At 40.6% G+C, this 27882-nt stretch overlaps 1 protein-coding gene and 2 long non-coding RNA genes across 5 annotated transcripts; all 3 read right to left on the reverse strand.

Moving 5' to 3' along the window:
* Positions 1 to 884: 884 nt before the first annotated feature.
* Positions 885 to 3183, reverse strand: LOC129603461 (uncharacterized). Its single transcript, XR_008693328.1, has 3 exons — positions 2713 to 3183; positions 2377 to 2552; positions 885 to 2279 (listed from the first exon to the last, which is right to left on the reverse strand). It is a non-coding gene; the product is annotated as an uncharacterized LOC129603461 (long non-coding RNA).
* Positions 3184 to 11005: 7822 nt separating this feature from the next.
* Positions 11006 to 19306, reverse strand: LOC114846307 (uncharacterized). Of its 3 annotated transcripts, XM_029135158.3 has the most exons (11): positions 18325 to 19306; positions 16948 to 17063; positions 16514 to 16654; positions 16195 to 16397; positions 15804 to 15940; positions 15591 to 15684; positions 15065 to 15399; positions 14904 to 14962; positions 14657 to 14790; positions 14431 to 14558; positions 11006 to 14263 (listed from the first exon to the last, which is right to left on the reverse strand). In XM_029135158.3, exons 7-11 carry the CDS (start codon positions 15356 to 15358, stop codon positions 13946 to 13948), a joined length of 933 nt encoding a protein of 310 aa, XP_028990991.2. In that variant the 5' UTR covers positions 15359 to 15399; positions 15591 to 15684; positions 15804 to 15940; positions 16195 to 16397; positions 16514 to 16654; positions 16948 to 17063; positions 18325 to 19306; the 3' UTR covers positions 11006 to 13945. The 3 variants fall into 3 exon arrangements, with proteins under 3 accessions (XP_028990991.2, XP_040924480.2, XP_055360719.1); XM_041068546.2 differs by lacking the exons at positions 16514 to 16654; positions 16948 to 17063; positions 18325 to 19306 and having other exon boundaries at positions 15591 to 15679; positions 16195 to 16367; XM_055504744.1 differs by lacking the exons at positions 16514 to 16654; positions 16948 to 17063; positions 18325 to 19306 and having other exon boundaries at positions 16195 to 16367.
* Positions 19307 to 22224: 2918 nt separating this feature from the next.
* Positions 22225 to 27751, reverse strand: LOC129603460 (uncharacterized). The gene is made up of 2 exons (XR_008693327.1): positions 23593 to 27751; positions 22225 to 23113 (listed from the first exon to the last, which is right to left on the reverse strand). It is a non-coding gene; the product is annotated as an uncharacterized LOC129603460 (long non-coding RNA).
* Between the last annotated feature and the right edge of the window lie 131 nt (positions 27752 to 27882).

A 27882-nucleotide genomic window follows, 5' to 3' on the forward strand; every position in this document is an offset into this window, starting at 1 on the left:
ATAAAGAACTGATCCCAGTCAGATGGATGTTCTCTCCTCTAGTCCTACATGGAACAGGCAGGGAGTGGTGGGTCAAGCTTTTGGCCTTTTTCTTTAATTGCATACACCTGGGTGGAACAGCTGATAGCTCTCAGCCTTCGAGTGGCTACAGGCAGGGAGCGGTGGGTCTAGCTCGCTATAGTGAGTACGTGCTTGATACGTAATACTGTATGTTGGTTGTTCTGTTTAAAATGTAGTAACCCATATGTGAGAAAACCTAATGGCTATCAGCATCGAGCGGCTACAGGCAGAGAGCGGTGGGTCTAGCTTTTGTCCTTTATCTGTAATCGCATACACCTGTGGGGAACAGCTGATTATCCCCTTCGATTGGCGACAGGCAGGGAGCGGTGAATGGAGCTTTTGTCCTGTTGACATGTGCTGCCGCTCCTGTTTTGTGTTGCGTTAGCCGTTAGCATGCCGGTAGGCCTTAGCACTTTAGTAACAAGAAACTGCAGATGAACGCCGTTATGAAAAATTCCTCATTTAATCTTTCAGTACATTCATAGATTTCACCTGTTTCCTTTGCGCAGAGACCAAAATGTCCGTTTCTAGAGGATCCTTTAGATGAGGACGCTGTATTAATTCACACGGCATTGAATTTACGCCGTGAGAGGATTTTGACGTCATATCGCCGTGCACATTTATTTTAGCGGTACCGTTTTTCTTGAGACTCCATACATATATTAATAATCGTATTCACCCATACGTCAAACACATCACCCATCGTGGCCGTGCTTTTACATCCGAACAGATTCTTTGTGTTGCGTTAACACTATCTCCAATGCGTTAACATTGGAGATGCTGAGCACATTAGTAAAGCCACTGTATGTAGAATAATTCGACCTCAAGCGCTTTCCTTGACACAAACTCCTTAAAGCCATTAAAGAGGAGTTTCACAGGATTGCAGGTATGTGGTAATTAATTTGTTTCATTGAGGCTAATCTGAAAAATGATGATCAGTTAATAATATCTTGCTGTGATCTGAAATAAACTGATAAATGTGCAGGTACACTGACTACTCTTTCGAATGGTCACTGTAACTGACATTACATTGTTTACATCACCAAGATCATATGTGATGCTGCACATATCATAAACGTGAACTCTGAATATAATATGAATATATTGTGAGTCAACCCTAAGTAACAGGCTGCACTGTGGTAAGTACATGTATGTCCTATACACTTATTTCAATGCATACACTACACACTCACAGGAGCACTTCTATGCAGCACCAAAGTAATGTGAACTTTCTTCTAGGAGAGATTGACAGCTTTCTGCTGGAGATGGGGGTTACCCATGAAGGCCCACACTACTGACCCCTCACCCAGAACCTGAAGCAGGCCCCCAGCAGCGCTTTAACGTGTCACTGCAGAACAAGAGCTCGGGTGGAAATGACCATAGGCCTGTTGAAAGCATGCCTTTAGTGCCTACGTCACCTCAGGGAAACACCTGAGAGGCCTGTGACATTATAGGGACGTGCGTATGCGTTGTTCTCCACATTATTGCAATTATTAGAGGGGAATAACACCCTGCCCTACAAATACAAGACCCTGAGGAAGACTCCTTCCACCATGGTAATCTGAGTGGATGGACAATCAGAGATGTGATTTGCCGTAATGTTTTACTAAACCATCACCACCACCAATAAAAGAAACTGAATAAATGCAAATCATAATTTTTTTGGTTTTCTTCATTTCCTACAAATACAAAGGCAATTGTTACAGTAGATTTTATGATTCTTCCAATAATTCATACAATTCACCTTTAACTATACACTCATCTCCAGCTTGTGTTTGGGAATTTCAATTTCTAGATCTGTCTTTTCAATCTTGTGGTACAAGTATAATATTTCCTTGAGATTTAGTTTATACAACTCTGTAACCAGTAACTTAAAATACAGAAGATTTAGAGTTACAAGACATAGTTCCTCATTACTCTTACAGAATTGAACTCTGGTGTTTACTGAACATAATTGAACTGTGTGCATCTGTGCAGCAGAGTGTGACAGACCTCCTCCTACTGTTCTTTCACACTCTGGGGCAGAGGAGAGATAATATATATATATACTTACTTTAGGCTACGCAACACAAACATCAGAAATCATGTGCTGTGTATAAACTGTATTAATATTACACTTTATAATACTGCTTATCATAATTTAAGCTTTATTTAGTATGATACTCACAACAACCTGGGATTCTGTTGTGACAGGAGGATTCATATATTACCATCAGAATCTGTTAAGACAAACAAAGAACCCAACCCAGACTCTAAGGACTTAATATATCAAAAGTAGCCTATGTACAAAATCAAATATATAGGTAGGCCTCTTACATTTTACAAATGCACTTGTATCCTGGGGAGTGACTGGTTCTGATGAACTCCCTCCAGGAATTCCTTCAGCCCCTGCTTTCCAGTGTTCAGGCTGAGGGCCTTCTCCTCTGCATGCGTCAATGGTGGTGGAGCAGGTACTCCACCAGTTGTTCTAGCCTCTGCCTTCCTTCTGTTGGCTGAGTAGAAGTCAAATGATTTAACTGTGTGAAAACATTACAGCCATGTTGATATTGCTGCTGCACTGCTATACTCTGCATGCTATTTAGTTATTTAATATGTCGAATGTTGTCAGGAAGTAGTCAGGTAGTCTACCCCCATGACATGATGGTGCCTTACCTGTTTGAATTTGTCACGATCTGGTTTATTCTTTCTTGTTCTGGTGTTGTGTTGAAAGGACTTTGTTGTCACCCAGGTTTTGTTCCAGTTTCATTTCCTGTTTTATGTTAAAAGGACTTCCTGCTAAACGTCATATCATCAGCTGTTCCCTGTCAGTATCGGCTAGTGATGGGTAGATGAGGCGTCATGAAACGTTTCAACACATTGCAAAACTGTATTGATACTGTGTCGATACTGTGTCACTGAATACTGACACCTGCTGGACATTAAAACTCCCTACAGGCAACCTAGTTGACAGAGTCAGCTGACACTGATTTTGTGACTTAATATATACAATAATATAATTTAAGCTATTGTATGTTATATAGTATTATTTCATATCTTCATTTACATTTAAAATTTATATTTTTAGATACAGTCGATAAAGTGGACATGTATCATAACGTAAAAATCTAAGTGAACATGTTGTGAATGAAGATGCCTTTTTCTTGCCAAAGGTTATCTAGAAACAACACACTGCCATTTTAGTACACCATTTCCAAACAACAAGAAACAAATAATGCTGAATAACATGCCTGAAGTGGGTGTAGACAGCTGCTGTTCTGACTGGAGTCTACTGACGGCCTCATTGCACTTGGAGGAAGTGAGGAACCAGAGTGATTTAAATCTGGGGTCTAGAAGTGTTGCTGGGGTCAACACACTGTGAGGTGGTTTTGTTTTATTTGGAAAGTTCTGTCGAATAAATACGAAATTTAACCTGCATAAAACAATATGATTAGTAAAGAGTCACTTTGGAAATTAATCTGAATTCAAATAGATCAAGCGAAAACCTTTTAAAATTATTTAATTATTTTAATACTTTACTTAATACTTTAATACTTTCACTTTATCATAAAATTAAATCATAAAAGAAACCTTATTTTCCGATATGAGATGAATTATAGATGAATTTGACGATGAACGGCAAACGCTCAGGGATTCCATTCGACAGATGCATCCCGACACGTGCGGTTCCTTATAAACACAGTCTGGCGCGTCAGACAGTGACTGATACAGGAACTGTATCGGTCACGTGCTTTCCCAACGCGATACGCGCACCGACACAGTGTTTCGCTCTAAGAGCTCGACGCAGGCGCCGACGCATCGGTGTTGCCGGACCCATCACTAGTATCGGCTCTCATTATCCACACCGGCACTTCATCCGCTATCAGTCCACCCTGTATTTAAGATCCACCTCTCACCCCTGTAACTTGCCAGATTGTTAGCTCGTGTTGCATGTTATCACCGTTTTCAGCGTTCATTGTTCTAGACCCATCGTGCACCGTGTATCTTGTTTTTGACCTCTGATTCCGAGCCTGCCTAGTCCCTGCCTGCCTTGTCTGCCCTGGTCTTCTGCTCTCGTCTGTTACCGACCTTGTCTGCCTGCCTGACCACGATTCTACGTATGACTACCTGGTATTGTAAAGCAGTCTCTCGTGTACGAACCTTGCCTGTCCCTGACACCGATTCTGCCTGCTCCTGTATACGCTGTATGAACTGTCCGTGTATGACCCAGCGTGATATCGACACTGAGTTGGAATAAAACGCCTTGACGTTCTGACAGAATTATGTTTTTATATTTAATTTTTAGCCACGTTCTTTTATGCCTGCAGGATTGCGCCTACGTAAAAACTGAAATTAAATTAATTTATTATTACGTGTTTTGGGTAACTTTTAAAAACCTAATTAGATTAATGTAATAATTGCTCTCCATAAAACGTATTGGATTATTGAATTATCATTACTTTACAAATCCCACATCAACCACAACAGGAATTTTAAAAATGCATAGACATAACATTGCACTTTTAATTCATACAAACGTCGGTATTTCATGCAATTACTGAAGTAACGCCTTAGATGAGTGAAAAAGTCCTTACTTTACGAGTGAAAAATAACAATACTAAAATTATTTAGTATTAAGTTACGCTGAACACTGTATGATTAAAATGTAAACTTACGCATTGACTCGAGCAGCTATTTTCTTCCAAGCTAATTCTTTCTCTTTCGCTGCTGCAGCCGTGTTGCCTTTTCTACGGATTATAGGCTCGTAGTCGTTAAATACTTGACTTATCATATCCATTTCGTCTTTTGTTGTCCTGTTACCATGGTGACTCGTAATATCTTCACTCCATTGATCAGGGCTTTGTATCGTCGCGGTGCACGCGCTTAACTCTGAGTCAGTCAACTCAGAGTTGCTTAAACCAACTCTTTTCAGCTGTTCTGGAACCGAAAACTCCAGGTTTGCAAACTCAGAGTAAATCAACTCAGAGTTTCGTCTTAACTCAGAGTTTGTTAAACCTCCTTCTTGAAATGGGCTCCTCGTCATCTGTTTACAACTGTACCTGTCCTGTTGCAAAAACAAATCTCCAACATAACCAAGTGTACCCCCTACCCAGGACATGGTCTGTTTACCCTACTTCCATTAAGCATTTCATCTGCAAGGCCCTGCAAAAGCTTTTGTCCTCAAACCCTGAGACTTCTTAATTAACTCAGTAACCTATACATTGCACATTGGAGTATGAAGGTAACAGTTTGTTCTAGCTTTGGAGTAGTGCTGCATTTTTTTGGTTGACAATAAAGTTGGCTTTAAGTATTACATATTTCACTGAACTCTGTTTCTGAAGGGAAAACACTTTTATTCAGGAAATCATAGTATTGAAATTACATGTTTTTCTCTTTCTAATATGGTAAGTTATAAAGGTGAACCGGCCATAAATAAAAAGCATATAAATTATATATGAATTAAAACAAAAACATTCTTAATGAGTATTGCACTCACAAAAAACACATTTTTACTCAAATGGTAAAGGAGTTATTCCACAGGTTGTCTACATCCATTATACATTGAGTGTTTTATCCATCAGGAAACTCTGCCTTCATCTACAACCCACGCATGAAGAGATGGCAACTCAGATTCTTCACCCCAGAAATCCCAAACACCAGCTCACTAGCCTCTGTAGACTAGATACCTGTAGCAACTTTATATACAGAGACATATTACTGTCAGATTTATTAAGAATGATTAAAAGCAGTAAAAATACATCAGGCCAATATATAATTTGAACCAATGCTTTTGGTTCCCAGGTAGGTCATGCAGCGATTGTATTGCAGCAAAGTCGTGTTGTGAATATTCAAGCTGCACACGCCATTTAGCATACGCATTAGCAACCGCTAGTCGCTTTGCAAATTACATAAATCAACTAGAAAAAGTAATTTCTCGAGAAATTACGTGGGAGAGCTGATCTGCTGCCGCAACGATGACAAACGCTGATTAAGCTGCTGACGTCAAAAAGTTGACTACGTCCAAAAGTTGACTACGGCAAAACGATGAAAACGAGAAAACGTTGACAAAGATTAAAACGATGACAAAAGATGGCGATTAAAATGATGATGATTAAAAAGACGACCAAGGTCATACTATGACAATATTAAAGAGATGACAATGATTCAAAAGTTGACCAAGGTTAAAAGATGTGAAAGATTAAAAAGTTGACCAAGGTGCATTGTTGACAATCATAAATAAGCTGACTATCTTTTTGATTTGAAGAAAGTATTTGTAAAGCATTACCTAACTGTGTAATAGTTTAATAACTAGTAGAAATTTACCAGTCAGAAACAAAAATCTTGCCATTTAAGGTAATGAATTACATTGGAGTTTTTATTTTGAAAGGGTTTAGAGGTTGTGTGTGAGTGATTACTAAACTATAAAATAGTCATTAGATAGTCATAATTTATCATTCAATAGCAAGAATAGCCCTATTAAAGCAAAATATTTAGATTAGGCCCTTTCAGAATAAAAGCACCCTAATAAGTGTGAGTGGTTATTTACTGAACTCTAAAGTAGTCTCATTAACGATTGGTAAGTATTCAGAACCAGAAATTTTCTAATCAATCTTGCCATTAAAGGTAATAAATTGTAATTGGTGCTTTCATTTTGAAAGGATTTAGAGGAAATGTGTGGGGGTAATAGCGTAACTGTCAATTAGTCTTTAAATAATCATAATTACCCATTCAAAGGCAAAAACAGTGCCGTTAAAGCTAATAATTGGCATTGGTGCTTTTAATTTGAAAGGATGTAGAGGAAGCATGTGTGGGTAATTACTAAACTGTTAATCTATCTTTAAATAGTCATAATTACCCATCTAAAAGCAGAAATATTGCTATTAAAGCTAATTATTTGGCTTGGTGCTTTTATTTTGAAAGGATTTAGAGGAAGTGTGTGCTTAATTACTACACAATCCAATAGTGTAGTTGAGTAATTAGTAATAAGCATGGAACTGCTGTCTACACTGAGCATCAGGAGTTTGACCTGTCAGTGAAATCTGCAGCTGCGCCGTCGCCATGGAGACGAAAGGCGGGAAAATCAGGCTTACTCTGCTCTGTAAAAGCAGAGTTTCACCCTGTATAAACAGGCTTGTTCCAGCTAAACCATGATAGTTATCACAAAAATTATTTCATTTTACGAGTCCCAAGGCTTCAATGAGCAAATGGTGTGAATTTTATGTTTAAGGATAAAAGCTTGTAGCCACAGTGACAATTTCAAAATATGTCTCCTCTGTTTTTCTCCCCAGACGTCTGCCGAAAATTATCATTAGAGTCTATGGGAGAATTTCAGGATGTCTCTGCGCTTTGAGGTTGATTGCGACTAAAGTATAGGGCTGAGGGTATATCCAAGTATGACTACGATTTAGTGAAGTAATTACGTTGATAGAGTAAAAATTGTGGCTGCAGTGACAAGTTAAAGACAGAAGTTCTGTCTTAAAAAAGCGCACCTTCTCACTGTAGCTGTGACATCACGCACTCTAGCAGACGCAATACACACTAATGGAAAAGCTGAAAATGTAACAAAAACCACACGATATTTAAACGCTCACAAGTTGAAAAGTATAGAAGATACGAGGACGCTGATTTACACTGAGAACGTTGAAAGATGATAGACGCTTTTGAAGTTGAAATGACGCCAAAGTATGACGATGATAGACGCTAATGAAAAGAGGGAAGTTGACAAAAAATTGAACGATGATTCCCATAGACGACCATTATAAAAAAACGACGGAAAAAGTTGAATAACGTTAAAAGTTGAAAAGCTGAAAACGTGAAAAGTAATAGCCCCCATCTCCTAAAGACGACACTGTAATGGAAAAATTGTACTTTAATGCTTCTTGTGTTAATTTCTGACTCTGCATAGTGACCATGCATTCTGTACTTGTTCATTAGACCCAGAACTGAGCATTCTCAGACAGACAATCTATCTCCCTCTCAAGGTGACCGATTGTTCATGGCCTGAGTCTGCCTTTTAACCCTGGGCTCTGGCTCCTTTCTGTCTGATGCCTCACCAGACCCAAGGCTGTAGCCTTGTGTATTCCCTGTGTAATATGAACATCTTCACCCACAGTGTGAGAAGGAGATTCCACCAGGTCCAGGGAAAAAGGTTAAAAGGCAGAAGCAACTTGAGGATCGTGGGCTCTTTGCATTATACCTCCGTGGTGTGTGCACTGATCTCCCCAGCTGGTTTTCTTTTTTTTATTTGCTTTCCCCATTATTTTTATTTTTCCCTTTCTTTATTATTTCAATAAATCGCACAAAAGGACAACTCTCTCATCTGCTTCTTTATGGAAAATTTCCACCACAGAAATTGGCGTCTACGAACAGGATCCGTGGCAGGTCGTCTGGACGGTGTGATCAGGGACGGCGGTCCTGAGGACTAGGGTCGCTCAGCCTCCAAACCTCTACAGCTGTTCTGAGTGAGAGGACTGCTCACCCGTCTGGATCGCCTCTGACGAGATCCAACGAACTCAAAAACCAACGAACACAAAATCCAACCTCTACTCGGCCCGGTGAGAGAGATTCCGTTTTGTTGCGACTTGTTAAGGAAAAAAAAAAAAAACTGGTTTGAAATTGGTTTCAGGTATTCGGGTTTACTTGGCTCTGATCATTTGGTTTAGGGAAAGTAAGGCAAATAACAATTAATTCTAAAACATCCCCAACTAGACTAAAACAAACAACGACAAAAGAAAAATATAACTAGGACTAGAGATAATAATATTTCTAAAACGACTATTTGGCTGAAAACATCCAAAAATAATATATATTTTTTTTAATTTTAAATTTAATATTCGGGTAAAATGAATTAGGTCAAAGTCTGCCCTGGTGGCCGAGACGGTGGTTGCTAAGGGTTGGCTTGTGGGACCGAGCTTGTTTTGTCTGTACTGAGGATACAGACCAGTGTGCAGATCTGAGCGCAGTCCAAAGGGAGTGGACAAGGAAATAAAAGACGGCTTCTGTAAGACGGAGCGCGTTTGCAGGGGGAAGTGTTTTTGAGATACGAGGGACCCGGGTCTTAGAGGGGCCTGACAGTGAGGGACCACTTCCGAGAACTCTGTCGCTGATCTGAGCGGTTCCCTTTCTACGGAGACGTCCGTGGAAGAGAAATTTTGGAAAAGGTTCCGGCCGAAACACATAAAAATCTAAGGCAGAAAACCGCCGGGACTCTGAAAGATGGGTTCGGGGCGATCTAAGTCTCCACCACCAGACTGCAGCATTACAAAATTAATGAGACGTAAATATGGTGATGAGTGCGTGTCATGTCTTCACGACTGGACAAAACATCATGGGTTTCAAGGAGGTGGTTCACTCAGTGTGAAGGACATACGCGCTTTAAAAGAAAAATTAGAAGAAAAGGAGAAACAGCTCTGTAAAAGTAGAACGATCAAAGTTAAAACTTTAGAAGAAATTGAATTAAACAACAGATGCCTTGAAATTTGGCTTAAAGAATCAGAACGCAGGGAAAGACTGAAATGCCAAAAAGAGAAATGCCAAAAAGAGGGAGAAAGGATGAGAGTGGTGACGTAGCTGGCAGAAAAGATAACAACTCTGTGGAAACTCGCACACCGCCACTATACACACATACACACACACACAACATGATAAGAAACAGAGCGCTCCCACTGTTTCTGCTTTGTATCCTTTTGCAGAGCTGAGCGCGATGAGGGTAAATCTGGATCTGGACTCCTCTCCCACCATCAGCAGAAGAATCGAAGGAGAAGAAGCGCTGACCAACAACCAGAACAGGGTGGAAGCTCTGACACCACAGCAGCTGGAGGACACAGACCACAGCATGACCTCACCGACTCCCACAACGTCTGCAGCCATCACGTTCTGGGCTCATCAGATGAACCAGATACTACAAGCATGTGTGTCTGACCTGCTCATGACAATCAGCAAAGGAAAACAAGGACAGAGCGCTGACACAGACACTGGTTGAAACAACAGGAGAGGCTTCAGACGTGATCGGCCCAAAAGAGCTGCATCTGAGGATCCAGGAAAGGTCTGTCATCGAGGAACAACTGTCTCATTGAAAGGCTTCACCCACTGGCGCTCACATCAGACTGATGGTTGGGGAACGAGGAAGGTGATGGTTCCTTTTCACGTGACGTACAAGACGGTACCGCAAACAAACACACATTCATACACGCAATGAAGAAACACGCTTACAGCTGATACATGTTCATGCTTATCTGCTTGCAATGAAGAATGGCTTTTTGCTCAAAGAACATGCCACAGAGTGATTTTGAAAAGAATAACAAACAGCTAAATGACAACTGCTGCATGACTTTACAGTCAAATGGTTTCAAACAATTTCCCGAGTTTGCTCTAAGAGTTGAAGGTGAACGTATGGTGTTTTTAGTAGACTCAGGAGCAACAAATTCGGTAATAAAATCTTCCATGGTTTCCAATCCACCTAAAATGAGTGGACGATTTGTGCACAACATAAATTTAGCAGTGTCCATTGAACACTTAAAGAGTTAATTTTAACTCTGAGTCAGTGAACATATGGCGCCGCCCTACAGAGAGTCAACTTTACACTGACACTAGTGTAAAATTCTTCGTGTCAATGTAACTCTTACTAGAGTTATTTATTTACACTGTACTAAGTGTTAGTCCAGTTTACAATATGATAAGAGTTATTCAGGTTTTACACTATGAGGACACCAACACTAACAGTGTTTTATATTTTCGACACTACTTAATTTGTTAATCGGAATTAACTCTCTTTATTCTCAATGAGTGTTATAGTTACTCCCCATTGTTGTTTATTTTCAACACTACTTAATTTGTTAATCAAAATTAACTCCATTTATTCTCATTGAGTGTTATACTGTATTTACTCCCCAGTGTTTTTTTTATAGCATTCAATTTTTTTCATATTTCATGAATACTGCAGTTTGGTTAAATTAACAAGAAAAACAACTTCAACATATCCATGTCTCTATTTTATTAAAAGCATAAATAAAAACATTAACCCACCGGGTTTTGATATGGTCAAATAACATTTTCACAGTTGTATAACAAAATTAAAAGCCCTGAAGACATGTTTTTTTCTGTAAACTTACCTACCTAATTATACACACACATTATACTTGGTATATACTTATGTGCTAAACATATTTCACGTTCAACAGTGCAGCATGTAAAACTAACAATATCAATGACAGAACCAACATTTTACTGTGCTGACCGATTAAAAGCAGCAGTATAACAGTCAGATTTTGGTAATGTACCAAATACATAGTGAAATGTTAGCCAACAAACATTCAAATCTTTAGAACTTTCTGGTCAAAGCTTCATTAGATGGCAGTATGGAACTATAAAAAGTGAAGAATCTGCTGATCCATATGCCATTTGAACATCCATTGTTTTATAATACAGCAAGTCTTTAACACTGAATACCTTAAGTGTCTGAATTGGCCTAAACACAATTTTAAATGAATGAAAATGTTTGTCAAAGCAAATGGTTTCAACAGCAGTGCCACTGAGTAAAATCTGCTCATCTTTCACTAATATAGTCTTAATTTTACAAAATACTGGCATCTCATCAGTTACCTCCACACATACTAATAAGTCAGGGCGATATTCAGTGCCATAGTGCTTTACCCACCTCACAGACAAGACAGTTGTTGATAATGCAGAGTTTAATTTGACCGCAAACTCTGGACCTTCTTTTAAATCTTGAAGCTGCACCATTTTTCCTGGACCAATTGTTAATCTGCACTGGGTAAAAGATTCCCAACACATGGCCATATATCTCTGATGCTTTTTAGCTAAAGTCTTTGTGATGTTTTTGTAACTTTTTAGTTGAGTCTTGAAAAATTTGTGCTTAGCCTCATAACGCATGCACCATGTGTGCACAATTGGTCCAATATTCCTTATACATCTAGGATAGTGTAACATAAAGTGATGCTTAGGCAAGAGATTTCTATCAGGAAACAGGTGCTTAAAAAGCCGGTGATGGTCAACAATTATGTGCTTCAAAAAGATGGTCATGCCATATGTTATGACTGGAGAGAAAACAATATCCACTATCTGCTCAAGCAACAGTAAAAGATGCCAGTATTCATTGTCGCTCTCTATTAAATCACCAAATATTAATGGCATGTTGCGCAACAAACACCACGACTGGATGGCATTCAGGCCCAAATCATTACTTCCATCATTTAACTTAACTGCAGGTGGGCGATTTCTCCTCTCAGTGTAACCATAGTTGAATGACTCTATTCTACGTGCTAACTGTTTTGAAGTCAAGATGTTCTTCTGCAAATACTCCAAGATAAGTTTCACTTCAAACTGTGCAACTCCTTCAAGAATATCATGCATTATGTCAACAGAAAAATTATCAATTGTGTGAAAATATTTCAGAGAATTCAATGAACATGAACGCTTAACACCACATACATGAGGTAGCTGTGGATTTGTTTGTAGAGTATGGCAATGCTTTTCATGCATGTCTTTTGTTCGAAATAATACACTCTGGTCATCTTCACAGAAAACCGTCTGAAAATCACTTTTGTCTATGACACAAAATCGACAACAATTCCGAGCACTGAATGATTCTACTAACCCAAACAGTCCATGTAAACCAAGATTATCCCCTGTTACTTGTACAATGCTGCCATGAACAGGACTTTTGAACACAGGAACTTCAATCCCATCAGTTTCCAGCACTTTCAAGTCATTGATTATTGGCTCAAGTATAGTGTCAAATCCATAGGTTTTAATGTCTTGGGCATGAAAAAGTGCACACAAATGTATGTTGACTAAACATGAATTTAACTTTGGTGGAAAATTTCTCAATGTAAAGTATATACCTCCCAATTTATGGACACCTTTTTTGGATCCAAGAGGATTAGCTGTCTCGAATTCATCATAAAATAATTGAATTTGCAATGCCAAATTTTTGCTTGAAAAAAGAGGATGCCTTTTCATATACAACCCATCTTTTATATCACAATATACACCATCATTTGGAGTGTGACTAGATGTAAAGATATCACTAAGATGTGGATTACTTAGAATTGACTGCAGAGTTTGTAAAATTGGAACATAAGCAAATTTATCTGTAACAACTACCTGATCATAAGTTCCAGTACATCTATTTCTTCTGTTCTCAAATCTGACACCAAGTACTTTCTCCACTGGCTCAATAGTTTTATATTTTTCTTTAAAATAAAGGCTTCGCTTCGAATCTGAATTCAATGATGTAAAAGGATTTTCAAGTTGTTTAAAACTTTGCTCAATTTTAGCTTTTGTACTAGTATCCTGTGAATGCACACATTTTAAGGCTGCTTCTTTAGCCTGACTCTGTATCTCCAGTGCCACTTCCTCCATGGACAGAACAAAACTATTCAATGAAGACTGGCCAACACCAGAAACTTGAAGCTGTGCAATAGCAGAACCACACATATCACAAATGCTTCTGTTGGTCCCTGATAGGTCTTGAGAGCTACTGTCTTGGGAGCTACCGGCTGCTTCAACATCATGGGACAGAACATTATCTGGAACATTATCACAGGCTACAGTGTGACTTCTGACCCCATGCTCTGCAATTTCTTGAGCATGTCGCGTGTTTAAATGTTTCCTTAAGCCTGCAAAGGTACCAAAAAAAATGGCAGCACCCTGCCTGACCACACTTTAGGCGAAGTGATTTACCAGGGTGAAATCCATGAATCAATCGCATATGTCTCACAAGCAAGTTTGTACTCCCAAAAGTAGTCTGGCAAACAAAACAAATCAGACCCATTGTATTAAAAGACAAATGTAATAACCAACATCAACAAAAAATTACAAATAAAATAAAAATCCCATAGATAGATGAGCAACAAATAGGTTGCTTACATTTTAGTGAATGCATTGTCTAGTGTAACAGCCTTGCCCTAATCTCTGCCACACGTGGGCTCTCACGAACTTTGCCAATATCTATTTGGAAGATGGTCGTCTGTATGAAGGTGTACATGTTGTGCAGCATCTGATTATACGTAGTACCAAACACAAAGTGTGCTTTGAACAACTCATCAAACGCCCCAAGAGAGGTTGTTGATTTGCACGGTATAACCTGCTTGTCCAGAATGATGACGAACTTGTGGATGGTGCTCCTCTTCCTGCCGAGAGCAAGTAGATAGGGCTGCTTACTAGTGTTGATAGAATCCACGTGTTCTTCAATACTTGTTCCACTCTAAGGATGTACAAAAAGGCATCCTTAAAAAAAAAGGTAGTGTGCAGCTGTTATGAGTTTGACTAATTTTGTAGAAAAGAAATTTTTTAAAAGCAACAAACATTTTACACTTCGCATTCATTCAGAAACTTTTGAAATCAGTGTATACTGTAAGCTACAATACAAACCTTCTTGAACACAACAAGATGCTTCTCCGCTTGGGATGCCGACACTCTGCCTGGTCTTTTACGGCCTTGGGCGGAAGGAGGAATCAGGTGAAGGAGGAGGATAATTGAGGAGAGATCACTGTCCCATCCTTTACCAAACAGACATCAAAAACATGATTGATAAATGATGGTATACAATAAAAAAAAACCTTAAAAACAATTAAAAAAAAAAAAAAGACCTACCTACCAGAGACAAGAATGTCATCCATGTCCACTTCCTCAGAGGTGGCTTCTGCACATTGGATCAGCACTTCAAGGTCGGCTGAGGAGGGCAGAGTCTTGCTCTGCTGAATAACCTTTTGCTTGAATGTTGTAGGCCACCTACATACAAAGATACTTAACTGAGCCAACATGAAGGCATTCAATTCATTTATGCCTGAAATCACTAAAGCAAATACAAATACTGCATTAATTAGTGCTCATTTAGGAGTTACCTTTCCAAAAGCCTGGCAGCTACATCGTGTCCAAACTGAAGGTGGAAATCTTGCGCAATCTGTAACAATAAAAAGTTCAATTATATTACTACCCTAACATCAAATAAAGAGGCTGCATTAATGTGTACATTTCAGAAACAAAAACAGAGCCTGTCAATTACCAAGCCTTCAACATCTTTAAAGCGTGGAAATTCATCCAAGACGAATGAAGATTTTTCCTTGTCCAAAACCATGTTGCGGCGACGCTCAAATGTAACTTTCATCTTCTCCTTGATAGTGGCTTCATCAGAACAGTATTTCATTAAAGACATGGCCTCCTTGCATTGCTCTTCACTTAAGATCACCTCAGGGTTAAACAAAGCCTCTCTTTTAGCTGTCGGCCCACCACCAGCCAGCAGATGTGATGGCCCTCTGCTTTCTGCTGAAGAACTCCTCCTCTGATTTTGAGCCTCCATGCAAGATAGCCAGTCCCACTTTCACCGTCATAAAAATGTTCCTTTAAAATGATTAAAAGGCCATTTGAACATCAATAACCAAAAGACAAGGAAGTGGTTAAATGTGATAAAATGAATAGCATTGTCTAATTGATCTGAATCTTAATGTTTGCAAGTTGGTTACCTTTGCTTCGCATACTTCTGTGTCTGCCATAGTAACCATAACTAGCTTAATAATGTAAAAGCAACTTACATATCCTTTTTTAGAATAGGGATCCATGAGATAAGGGAACATCTCAACAATGCCTTGAGCATACATCTCCCTTATATGCCGGGGCGGTGCTGTCCTGTCAAGAGCAAAGTGAAAACTATTAATCACATTGTTAACACTAAGCTTTATAAGAATGCCACCAAACATTTTTCCTAATCACGTTGGCATGGGAGAAAGATCTCATTAGAAAATTACCCATAGGTTTCAGTCATGTCTGCAGCAAGGATATTAACCATCTGACGCCGTGAAGAGTCAGTAAGCCCTTTTGTTCGGTTGTATTCTTTAATAATGCGATCTCCACCAGGTTTCTTTGCCAATGTAGATTCAACTACCTATGAAATCACAGAAGTACAAATTACATAAATCTAGACAATGACAACTAATACATGTACAGTAGACAAATTGGAATTTGGAATAGCCAGTTGAAAATTATGCATTGCATTCATGGGTGTGTTTTGCAGCACACTGTGCTCACTTTGTAAATCAGCTTGTGGCATGTATTATCCATAAAACTTAGAAAAATATTTATAAAGAACACTCCTCATCATAGCTAACAAACTTTAATGTACAGTGCCTATTAACTTACATGTTTGGCATTGTCATTCTCTCTCTGGCGTTTTCTGGAAGGGCTGTTCTTATCCAGGATGATTGTGTCATCAGAGTTGCAGGATTCAAGTTTCAAAATTACTGTACCTTCAGAACTACAGACTGAAAGTTCCAGTGAAGCTGGATCAGGCTGAGATGCATTTGAATCCTGCTGGCAAGCAGTGGAAAGTGTTCCCTCAGAATCTAAGTGTGAAGAGAGAGGAGAAAATAACATATACAAAAACAAGCACATAATGTCTCAGTTAGTGACAACATGGTTATCATTCATCATCATCACTACAATAGTTAGTTTAGTTTACCAGCATCAAATCTAATCGTAAATACACCAGCGTTGGGTTGCTGTGCTACTTCCTCAAACACTTCTGCATCCACTTCTGTTCCAGTCTCATCAAAGACTTTAACACCGTCTGTGATGGGTGGCATCGAAAACTTCATGAAGGCTTAGGAGAAAACACAAAAAGTCATATGAAACACTCAAGAGTAGCAAAAGGCAAACCCTCAATACTTTGTGACCTAATTGAATCTCACTAGATTACAAATCCATAATATTCAACCTTAACACAACAGTGAATCCCAGGTACCACAATCAAGATGACAAAACTAAACCAGGTTAAGAAATGCACAATTTGTTTCCTGAATGTATATTGGCAACGAATGAGAGATGAATGTCATTATAATAAGCAGAACAAATAAACAAATGTCCAAGAGTCATAAATAATTTGCGGTTGCTTACCAGAATTCAAGAACTCGGCCAAGTTTGGCTCACTGATCTTGATGTATTTCTGCTCATTGTTCAGTTTTGCTTTGATCAACATGACTTCTGTTAAAACTGACAACTGGCATCAACTCCTGTTGGTATAATACAATATATCAGGCATTAATTAACTCCATGGTTCAGTATCTACTTTAATGCATTAATTTATCAGTCTACACAAAAAGCCTTGCCATCAATATTTGCATTTACAAATTACATGTAGTATCATTGACATAACCGGCTGCATAACCAAAGTTTAGCACCAAATGGACACTTAAAGTTAATTATATGACTCCTTTTGGAAATCCACAATTATTAAAATAACTAATATTAAAACTATTGAAATTCCATCCGTCAATGCAAAGTGTTAACATAAGTTTCATGCTAGCGACATAGTCTTTCTATTCCTGTCTGGGAATTTTCAAATACGTCACAATGCACGCGCCAGGCTAAAGTTACCTCTTGTTTGAATAGATATGTTCTTTATATTATAATTAAAACGTGTTAAACATGGCAAAGGCGAGCTTAATTATTATTGGAGCATTCCATACCGCACAACCCTAAGCGTTAACAGCGAGAATCGGCGTGTACAGGGAAACCTTTCCGATTTCTACCGCACAATTTGGAAGGTCATTACCACATGCAACACCTTCGGTGATGGCGGCGCAATAAGACAACAGAAAAAACGAACCACCGCTAAGAATAAAACAGGACACTACTCTAATTATTTACACATTCCATAACAATTAATCACCAAACACAATGACTAAGACTAAAAAACCCTCCTGGCTCTAAGTACAGTGCCAGCTTTACTGCGTGGCAGTTACCACGTGTTGCGCTTTTAAGCTAGCCACTGACCCTGCCTTGTTAGCCCCTTATAATTCAAGTGTAAAATTCTCAAGCATACGACGAACAAACAATTATGTTATAACAAAACATTTGATAGAATATATCATATTTTTAATATGTAATACACTTTAAAACCGGAGTTTACAACGGGGAAAGTAATGCCCACATGCAACACCTTCGGTCACGGTGGCACAAGACACAACAGAACGCCACTCTAATTAATTACACACAAACGCCATAACAAGTAACCACCAAAAAACAACGATTAAGTCTGAAAAACCCTCCTGGCTCTATCTACAGTGCCAGCTTTACTGCGTAGCAGCTACCACGTGTTGCACATTTAAGCTAGCCACCGACTCTGCCCTGTTAGCCCCTTATAATTCAACGTTTTCAAGCATAAAACCTCCAAGCATACGACAAACAAACAATTATTATGTTATTACAAAACACAAAATTTGTTACAATATACGATATGTTTAGTAAGTAATACACTTTAAAAAGACTTACCACAGTCTTCCATAGCAGGAAAATGGCGTCCAGAACAGTCTGAAGATTTTTGAAACGAGACAGAGGTGGGCGGAGCATCCAGAGTACAGTGTACCTGTCCCGAGTTAATATTCTACACTGTCTGTGTTCGTTTGCTTTCACACTGCGTATTTTACACTGATGAGACTAACTCTAGATATTAACAACAACACTTGATGTAATGGTGGATGTATTTTATCTTGTTGGTGTTGGAAGAACTCTGGAAGTGTTCACAGATTTTGTCACTGTATACTTTACACTGCAGAATTTACTGTGTATAGGTTTGTCTGGCCAGACTGTAGAAAAACAAAACAAAACCAGACTATAGAAAAACAAAACAGACTATAGGAAGACTCAAACTGACTGAAACAGACTATAAATGACTATTAAAGGGAAGACGACTATTAGAGAGAAGTAATAATAATTACTGTACGTACCAGACAATAAAAGAAAAACTTACTGTGCCTCTGTCTTGCACAACATCAGACGGCAAGACACTCAAACATTTATTTTTGCTTTCAAACTTATGCCCAGTTAATCTATTAGGAAGAGATCTCATGTGTAGTTTAGGTATTTCACTGATTTCCACTGAGGGAGTACAGGTCACAACCACGGACAATGTAAATAATCTTTCTTTTGTTTGTGTTAATTTCAGCTCAGAGCCGCTGCTCTACTCTTATCAGTGGCTGCTGAAGGGAGAGGCTGTAACTGAGGCCCTCATACAGGCTGCTCGACAGCTTGTTTCCTCACAGAATACGCATCTGACCTGTCTTGTACAGCACATGTGTCCACTGGTTCTGATGAGGAGTTTGAAAAACCATGGTTACGCATACATGCGGAAAAACTGACCTCAACCTCTCTGTTCTGGGATGAACATAGGTCTGCGCTTGCGATTTCTCTCACTAACAAACAAGAGAGATTTGTTGATGCTTATTCTACAGATCCACATGTCCTTCTATCAAAACAAGACAGAGACAGATGGCAGGACTTGGGTCCTTTCGTGGACAGATGTCAACGGGAAGGAGACTGGCAAACGACTTCCGACCCGAATGTGATGTATTCACCTGCTTTGCATGCTTACAAAAAACTTTTTCAGTCTAACTTTCATGCGCAGCGTACAGTGCACTTGGTACCACAACTTTCCACACACACTCCACACCACGTGTTTTTGTCAGAGGACGCTCTGACGCAGTATCCAGCCTTACAGGAAGTTCCAGCTTCCCTGTGGGCCACACACAAATATGATGTAGGTTTGATCAAAGGGTGTGACCCAGTGGTCATCACGCCAAAATCTGACTACAGACCATGCAAACAGCAATACCCTTTAAAGAGAGAAGCAATTGAAGGAATAACACCGGTGTTTAACTCTCTGTTGAAAGCAGGAGTCATCATCCCATGTGACAACTCTCCAGTGAGGACTCCACTCTTCCCAGTTAAGAAAATCAGAGACAAAGGACAGCCAACAGAATGGAGGTTTGTCCAGGACCTGCAAGCAGTAAATGCGGCGGTCCAACCAAACGCGCCTATGGTACCGAACCCCTACACCATTCTTTCTCAGGTTCCGCCCAAGGTTTTTTTCAGTAATTGATTTGGCCAATGCTTTTTTCAGCGTCCGCGTCCACAAAGACAGTCAATTCTGGTTTGCTTTTGAACGGAAAGTCATACACCTTTACCAGACTGTGCCAGGGGTATTCAGAAAGCCCTACCATCTACAATATGGCACTGAAAGACAGCCTGGATGATCTTCTCTTGTCCCCAGGCACCGCCCTGCTGCAGTACGTTGACGACCTGATGATCTACAGTGAGGATCAGGAAACTTGCGCAGCAGATACGATCAAGCTGCTGAAACACCTGCATGCTGCAGGACACAAAGCAAGTCTGTCTAAATTACAGTTCGTTCAGACTGAAGTTACCTTCCTAGGTCACATCATTACCGCTGAAGGGAAATCCATTTCACCTAAAAGAGCTGAAGCTATTCAGAACCTGCCTAAACCGTGCACATACAAACAGCTCTTATTGCAGGAATTTCATTCCTAACTGCGCCGTCTTGGAGGCTCCACTTAGAGCTCTGATGCAGACGTCTTCTGCATTCACCACCCGCCTCACGTGGACATCTGAGGCTGAACAGGCGTTCACCGACCTCAAACTTGCTCTTCAGTCGGCTCCTACTTTGGGTCTGCCTGACCCTACGTGACCTTTCACCCAAACAGTGGATGAGAAATCAGGTTGTATGACCTCTGTCCTTCTACAGGATCATGGAGGGCGTCCACGCCCTGTAGCCTATTTCTCTGCTAAGCTTGACCCAGTCGCTGCGGGGCTCCCACGATGCCTCCGAGCAGTGGCTGCGGCAGAGAAAGCCGTGCTGGCATCACGTGACATTGTTGGCTATTCTGATGTCACCCTGCTGGTTCCTCATGCCGTGTCTTTGATCCTTTTGGAACAAAAAACATCACATCTTTCTACAGCCCGATGGCTCAGATACAACACCATCTTACTGGAATCAAACATCACTGTCAAAAGGTGCAATGTGCTTAACCCAGCCACTTTGTTTCCAGGCCCTGACGATGGCGAGCCTCACAACTGTGTTTCGGTCTTGAACCAGGTCTGCACTCCGCGCCCAGATCTATCGGAGGTGCCGCAGAAAGTTTTTGAAAACTGATGGCAAACCTATCTTGCATCATGATAAGGTTGCTGATCTGCTCGACGCAATTCTGTTACCAGCTGCAATTGCTGTATGTAAGTGCCCTGCACACACTGGGGGCACTGATCCCATCTCTGCTGGAAACGCGCGCGCTGATGCTGCTGCAAAGGCAGCTGCCCGACTTCCCCTTCCCTTTGTTCCCTGCCTCTTATCCTCCACCTCTACCCAACCTCCCTCTCCTCCCTCTTGATCTTCAGACATTCTCTACCCCACAGGAACGCAGGCTCTGGCTAACGAATGGCGCCACCAGTAGCCATGGCGTTTGGTATGGGCCCGACAGCAAACCTTGTCTACCTAAACACTTTTTCCCTCATTTCGCGAAGTTGACACATGGATTAGACCATGTATCAAAGGGGGGAATGTTAGATGCTCTTACAAAACATTGGTACACTAAGGGATTTTCAATCTATGCACAAAAATACTGTGAAGCATGTATGACATGCGCCCAACACAACCCAGGTAAGACAACTGCCAAACCACTGGCAGCTCACCCACCACCGGAACAGGCATTTGACCATTTAATGCTGGACTTCATCGAACTAACGCCAGCAGAAGGTAAAAAGTATTGTTTAGTGATTGTTGATATGTGGTCAAAATGGGTGGAGGCCTTCCCAGCTAAACATGCTAACAGCCATGCAGTTACCAAAGCCTTGCTGACAGAAATAATTCCCAGATGGGGGATTCCATCTAAAATCAGCAGTGACAACGGCTCACACTTTGCAAACCAAGCCCTCGAGGAAGTGGGAAAGTTTCTGAACATCGACATCAGAAAGCACTGCTCTTACCACCCTCAAAGCGGAGGGGCGGTAGAGAGAGAGAATGGCACTTTGAAAAACAAACTGGCCAAATGCTGCTCAGAGACTGGTCTCAAGTGGACTCAGGCTCTTCCCATTGTGCTCTCATACATGAGAATGAGGAGAAGGATGAGAACAAACCTCAGTCCGTATGAGATCCTATTTGGTAGACCTCCTATGATGGGACTCCACCCTGAGACTGAGACTAGGATTTTACCACCTACTGAAATGTGCGAAGACGCAATGCTACAGTACTGTAAGAACTTATCCTCTGTTCTGTCCCAAATCTCCAAACAGGTGAAAGCGGCTCTGCCCAAACAGGCGACAGAACTGTTAGGGAAATTGTTAGTTCCCTTTGTAAATCTTAAATAAAGCAGACACAATCAGTTGAGACCTTCTTCAGGATTTTACTTGCAAGGAGTGAGCAGTTTACAGCAAAGGCAACTTCCTCTCACTGAAGAGAAGACAAGGATTCAGCTCATAATATGTATTGCATTCTGGGAGGTGCATAGTCACACAGTACGTAGGAAATATTCTCTGCACAAAGCAAGCATTGGGCTCATCAGATAAGGATGCTACACACCGGTACTCCCTATTTCTTGCAGAGCAGAAGGGAGAAAACTTCAAGGCTATAGCACAGCCAACAAGGCTTGAGCAGATCAGCAAAATAAATTCCAACAATGTTTCAATGATTAAATGCAGTATTTTTCCAACATTTCCCTCCTGTTGAACATTGAAACATTCATTAAACAATCGTGCATACATCAGAACAGCACAACGTCTTTTGATTTTCAGTGCAGTCATCATAAAACATGGAATAAATGTTACAACATCGTAGGCAGGGTCAAAAGCACAGAAGCACAATATTTACAGCTTAGCGTCCATTTCCGTCGACATCGTGGAGATCCTCTTCACAGTTATCGAGCTTCAAAGGTGTATAGTGTATTTGCCGGGAGTGCATGACTGCGCACACCCTGAGAAGGCCTTGATTCACCAGCCTGATGATCATGGCCCTCAAACAGGGAATTATGCACAACACAATCAGCATCAGAACCAAAAGAATCAGTAGAATCGGTCCAAAAATCTTCATCAGAATGTCAGTCCATGTGCCAGACCCCCAACCTTGGAAATAGGGATAGTGCCACTTTCTGGCCTGTAGTCCAGAGCTTTTTGTCCATGGGAACGTTTGATCCCCAGATCCGATCACTTTCCTTCAGGTCGATCTCTTGCTGTCGCTTGGAAGTCGTCTGCTGTGGTATCATCACGTAGGAGCCATCTGAAACATAAACAGGGGCACAGCGTCCTACCCAATTGGGTGGAAGATGCACATAGATTGTGTGTCCACAAACATAATTGATATCAGACTGTGGAAGAGTCCCCATGAAATCAGGACCATCATAATAAGGGACACACTGAACCAGTAAAGTTAAGAGTGCTCTGTCTTCATTTAACAATACCACAAATTAGTGTGATACTGGTCGGTGGTCTCTCCTCATCCTCGATGAGGGTCAGGGAGTGGCCTAGCATCAATCAACAGTACAAGGGGAGTTAGTACAACTCCCGTGGCTGGACAGTGTCCCCTCATAGTATCTCCTTATGAGAATGTCCCCCTAAGTGAGAGAAGGTACCGCTGGTTTCTTCACTGCCGTTGAGACGACCAGTGCTCTAAATGCTGCTGACCCCCTTTGTAGGCAGACTTTTCCCCTCCCTCGGTTGGGTTTTTTCTCACAGACAATACTACTCAGTTGCCTGTACCTGTTGTCTTTTGCAGTGTGTGTTGTGTATCCACCGGGAGATGCCTTTGGCTTTGCAGGCGGTAGGTGTTGTCAGCGTCACTCTGTGTGGGCCTTCCCATCGGGGTGAGGTCCAGTTCTTGCGCTTTATGACTCTGATGAACACCCAGTCACCAGCCTGCAGTGGTCCCTCCTGTGGACAAGGCACATCTTGAAAAGCATTTTTTAGAAAAAAAAAAAACATTTCTTGTGATGTCTTAACACCTTTGACATATGGAAGGCATTGGAAGGGTTGTTGAATTGGTTTGTCAAATATTTCCTTGAGGGTTATATTTAGCGCATGTGATGCATCAGGAACAAATTTTTTTTAGAATAATTTGTAAATCCATAAGCAGCATAGTATTTGTTTATTATCTTTACCATCCCCCCCGTTGAGACATGGCAAGGCCCACGTCTCAATATTGCTGCTCCTTTATAGAGGGATGTTGGTAGGACAGGTTCCCCTCTTCAAACATAGTAATAACTTTTCAGCAGTTTGTCCTTTGAGTGCATTTATTTATTTATTTATTTTTTTCACTTTTGAGAGTGCAGTGCATCAAATGGCTATTTTTGCTGGTAGTTGTACAGCTTTTAACAAATTTTTCATTAAATAACCTTCATTATAGTCTTTCCCGTTGATGTCATCATGCCTCTATTTTCCCATTGACTGGTAAATATATGAATAGTTCATTGTGCGTATCTGCTATCAGTATAGATGGTAACTATCCAACCTGAGTCTGCATGTCTCAGTCAGTGCAATTATTCCTGCTGCTGGTGCTCTGTAGTGTGGGGGTAGTGGTTCTGCTTTCAAGGGCTCACTATCAGTCAGAACCTCACAGCCACTCTGCGTTTTTCTAGTTTCAGACTTTGTGCTTGGTCCATCCACAAAGAGAAATACAGAACCAGGTATTGGGTTTTCCTGTAAATTTGGTCTAGGTTTTCTACTTTTAAAAACTCTATTTGGATCAATTTTTGTCCACTTTGTTCTAAATATTTAAGTTCTTTCTTCAACAGTTGCAGTTTGTTTTTACTGACCTTGTGACTGTTTTCTGGCCGAAATGAAAGAAGTGCTACAGTATCTTTCCTGCTTTCTTCTTCAGTCTGTGACGCTACCAGAACATCATCTGCGTACAGTAATATCTGACTACTGTGTGGGGGTGTAATTTTAGCAAGATTTGCTGACATGCACTGTGAGGAAAATAGTCGGGCTTTCACAGTAACCTTATTGTAGCCTGGTGTACGTGCATTGCTGACCTTTGTAAGTAAACGCAAACCAAAATTGTGAATCTGGGGGAACTGGGATGCTACAAAAGGCATTACTAATATCTATAACTGAGAAGATCTGCTTTTTTTTCTCTTTTTTTTTTTTTTTTTACTACATTTGACAAACATTGTCAGATCATTTCTGAATCTAAGCGTTGCAAGCGTTCTTCATTGCAGTTAGCTGTGAGCATTTCTGAGTCTAAGCATAGCAAGCATTCTTCATTACTGTTAGCCGTGTGTGTGTGTGTGTGTGTGTGTGTGTGTGTGTGTGTGTGTGTGTGTGTGTGTGTGTGTGTGTGTGTGTGTGTGTGTGTGTGTGTGTGCATTCACCTCCCTCCTCAGTGTTATCTAGACTGGTACTGGAACCCAACCAGCCTCTCGCCCATCATTCTGTGGACAGTCAGCTGGTCTGTGGCCTCAGCCGTGCAGTATGGGCTGCGTCTTTCTAACAAACTTAAAGCACGCTGTTGCTGATTGTTGATTTCCTCTAAGGTGGGCTGTGGGCACAGTCTGGGTTGTCCAGGTAAAAGCTATTCTCTTTCACACCGTCATTGAGCTGTACGGTATTCACACTTTTATTTTGGATTCCAATCATAAACTCTGTTAACAACCTCATGTGCAGGTTTTCCTTTTTGACAAATATGGTTAGGCTAATTTGTGGGTAATTATGCAGTCTTTCACATAAGTACACTTTTACTTGAAGTTCTTCCTCATCAACGTCACTCTCACTTTTCTCACCCTAGGTGGTCGTCCACCATGTCCTCTAAACCTTTTTCTGTCACGTCCTCCCTGTCCACTGTTATCTTGCCAATTGCATTCTTCACTGTCTACAACAAACATTGTTGCTTTTGCTTCATTTCATTGATTTGTATTCAATATCTGAACATAGATTGTTAGTTTCATACACCACATAAAGTATTTTAACAATAAGGAATTATAATTATATATAAGGAATGTTAATATTCGTGCACCACTTCCACAATGTTCCATCTAATTAATCAATGAGCTTGTTCTTCCCTATATTTTAATTGACGCATGCCTTTATATTTAAGCACATCAATTATATTATTATTGTTCTATTATAGATTATTTTTTATATTAATATAAAACAATTATTAAATTATCTCTATTATATAGTTTCTATTATATTCATCATTTCATTTTTTATGTCTTCACTTGTTCCATAGTTTTACACCCCTTTAGTGTTTATTTTGAATTCAAAATCTTGTTGTGCATATTGCATGGGTTTTTAACTGGTCCCTTTATTATATTCCCCATCTCGTTCTTTTAACTGTTTCAGTTATCACAGTTATTTTATCCATCAAATTTTTTACAAAATTCTACTTTATTCAAATTTCCATCAAATCCAAATTTCTTTTTCCACTATGGTAAGTTATGTATATATTATTATAGTCGACTGAGAATGTCTTTTAGACATGTATTTGGAATCACCTTCAAGGTTTTCACCCTTAGTGTTCTTTAATTTGCTTCACTACGAGGATTGAGATCAACGATCAGTCTCAGCGTTCACAGAGATCATCGACTGTGCCAAGCTTCTACAGGAACTAGTTTCCTGCGGACACAGCTGTCTCAGTAAACCAACCTCTCAATTTTGATCTCAATCAGACACACAACACAAAGTCTCTGAGACTTCCTCTAAGAAGTTAAAATTCACTTAGAGACCGACAAACAATAACACTTATTTATATAGTCTGATTTACTCCAGCTGATCACAGAGTTTACGTTGACACCGTCAGGTTTCCACTCTGCCGCTGCTTCAATCAGACAAACTATCATTAATCTATTTTACGAGGACCCGGTCCTCTTTTACCTCGTGACCTTGTCACGGAACTTTTCTGAAGACCCAGTCTTCTTTTACGTCGTGAGCCACTCACGGAATTTAAGATACCTTAGGATTTACTCTTTTCATACTCGCCTGATCTGTGTCCTGGCCCTGGTTCAGGATCCCGTCACCTCTCCTCGTTGGACCACCAGCCGACGTCTGACCTGGGCAGGAATTCACCTCCCAGGATTTTCTGCAGGTTCCAAACCTGGCTGTGCACAGACTTCAGTCAGCGACTCGATGTCCCGGCAAAGAGAGGATCTTGGGATCCCGGACGAGCCCCCAGTTATGTTAGGGAAATTGTTAGTTCCCTTTGTAAATCTTAAATAAAGCAGACACAATCGGTTGGGACCTTCTTCAGGATTTTACTTGCAAGGAGTGAGCAGTTTACAGCAAAGGCAACTTCCTCTCACTGAAGAGAAGACAAGGATTCAGCTCATAATATGTATTGCATTCTGGGAGGTGCATAGTCACACAGTACGTAGGAAATATTCTCTACACAAAGCAAGCATTGGGCTCATCAGATAAGGATGCTACACACCAGTACTCCCTATTTCTTGCAGAGCAGAAGGGAGAAAACTTCAAGGCTATAGCACAGCCAACAAGGCTTGAGCACATCAGCAAAATAAATTCCAACAATGTTTCAATGATTAAATGCAGTATTTTTCCAACAAGAACCACTGCAAATCATTCAACCAGGAGACTGGGTGATCATTAAGGAGCTTCGCAGGAAGCACTGGAACTCAAAGCGGTGGCAAGGTCCCTTCCAAGTCCTTCTGACGACCAACACGGCTGTGAAGATCGCAGAAAGAGCGACTTGGATCCACTCCAGCCACTGCAGGAAGGTCCCGGATCCAACAGACGACCCTCCATCTACATCTACACCACACGAGAAAACCACCACTGACGAAAAGAACTGAGAAGAACGACCCTCGCTGTGCTCACACACGCACTGAGGCGAGGCTGCCTTGACCATTCAGCTAAAGGTGTGAGCGAAGCGCCGCCAGAAGCTGCGCCGGTGAATCACACCATCAGACCTTACATCTACACACACGTTCCTGAGAAAACACACACACGAGCAGCCTTGAGTTGCCGACGCTGGACGACGTGTAGACTCTTCACATCACGGGAGTGACAGTGACTCAGACGACATTGGGAGGAAACCTG

Source organism: Betta splendens, chromosome 19 (assembly GCF_900634795.4).
Source record: "Betta splendens chromosome 19, fBetSpl5.4, whole genome shotgun sequence".
NCBI lineage: Eukaryota > Metazoa > Chordata > Actinopteri > Anabantiformes > Osphronemidae > Betta > Betta splendens.

What these genes read in the sequence shown, in the direction of transcription:
- LOC114846307 (XM_041068546.2), bottom strand. Translation starts at nt 13,494, where the DNA reads ATGTGTGGTTCTGCTATTGCACAGCTTCAAGTTTCTGGTGTTGGCCAG.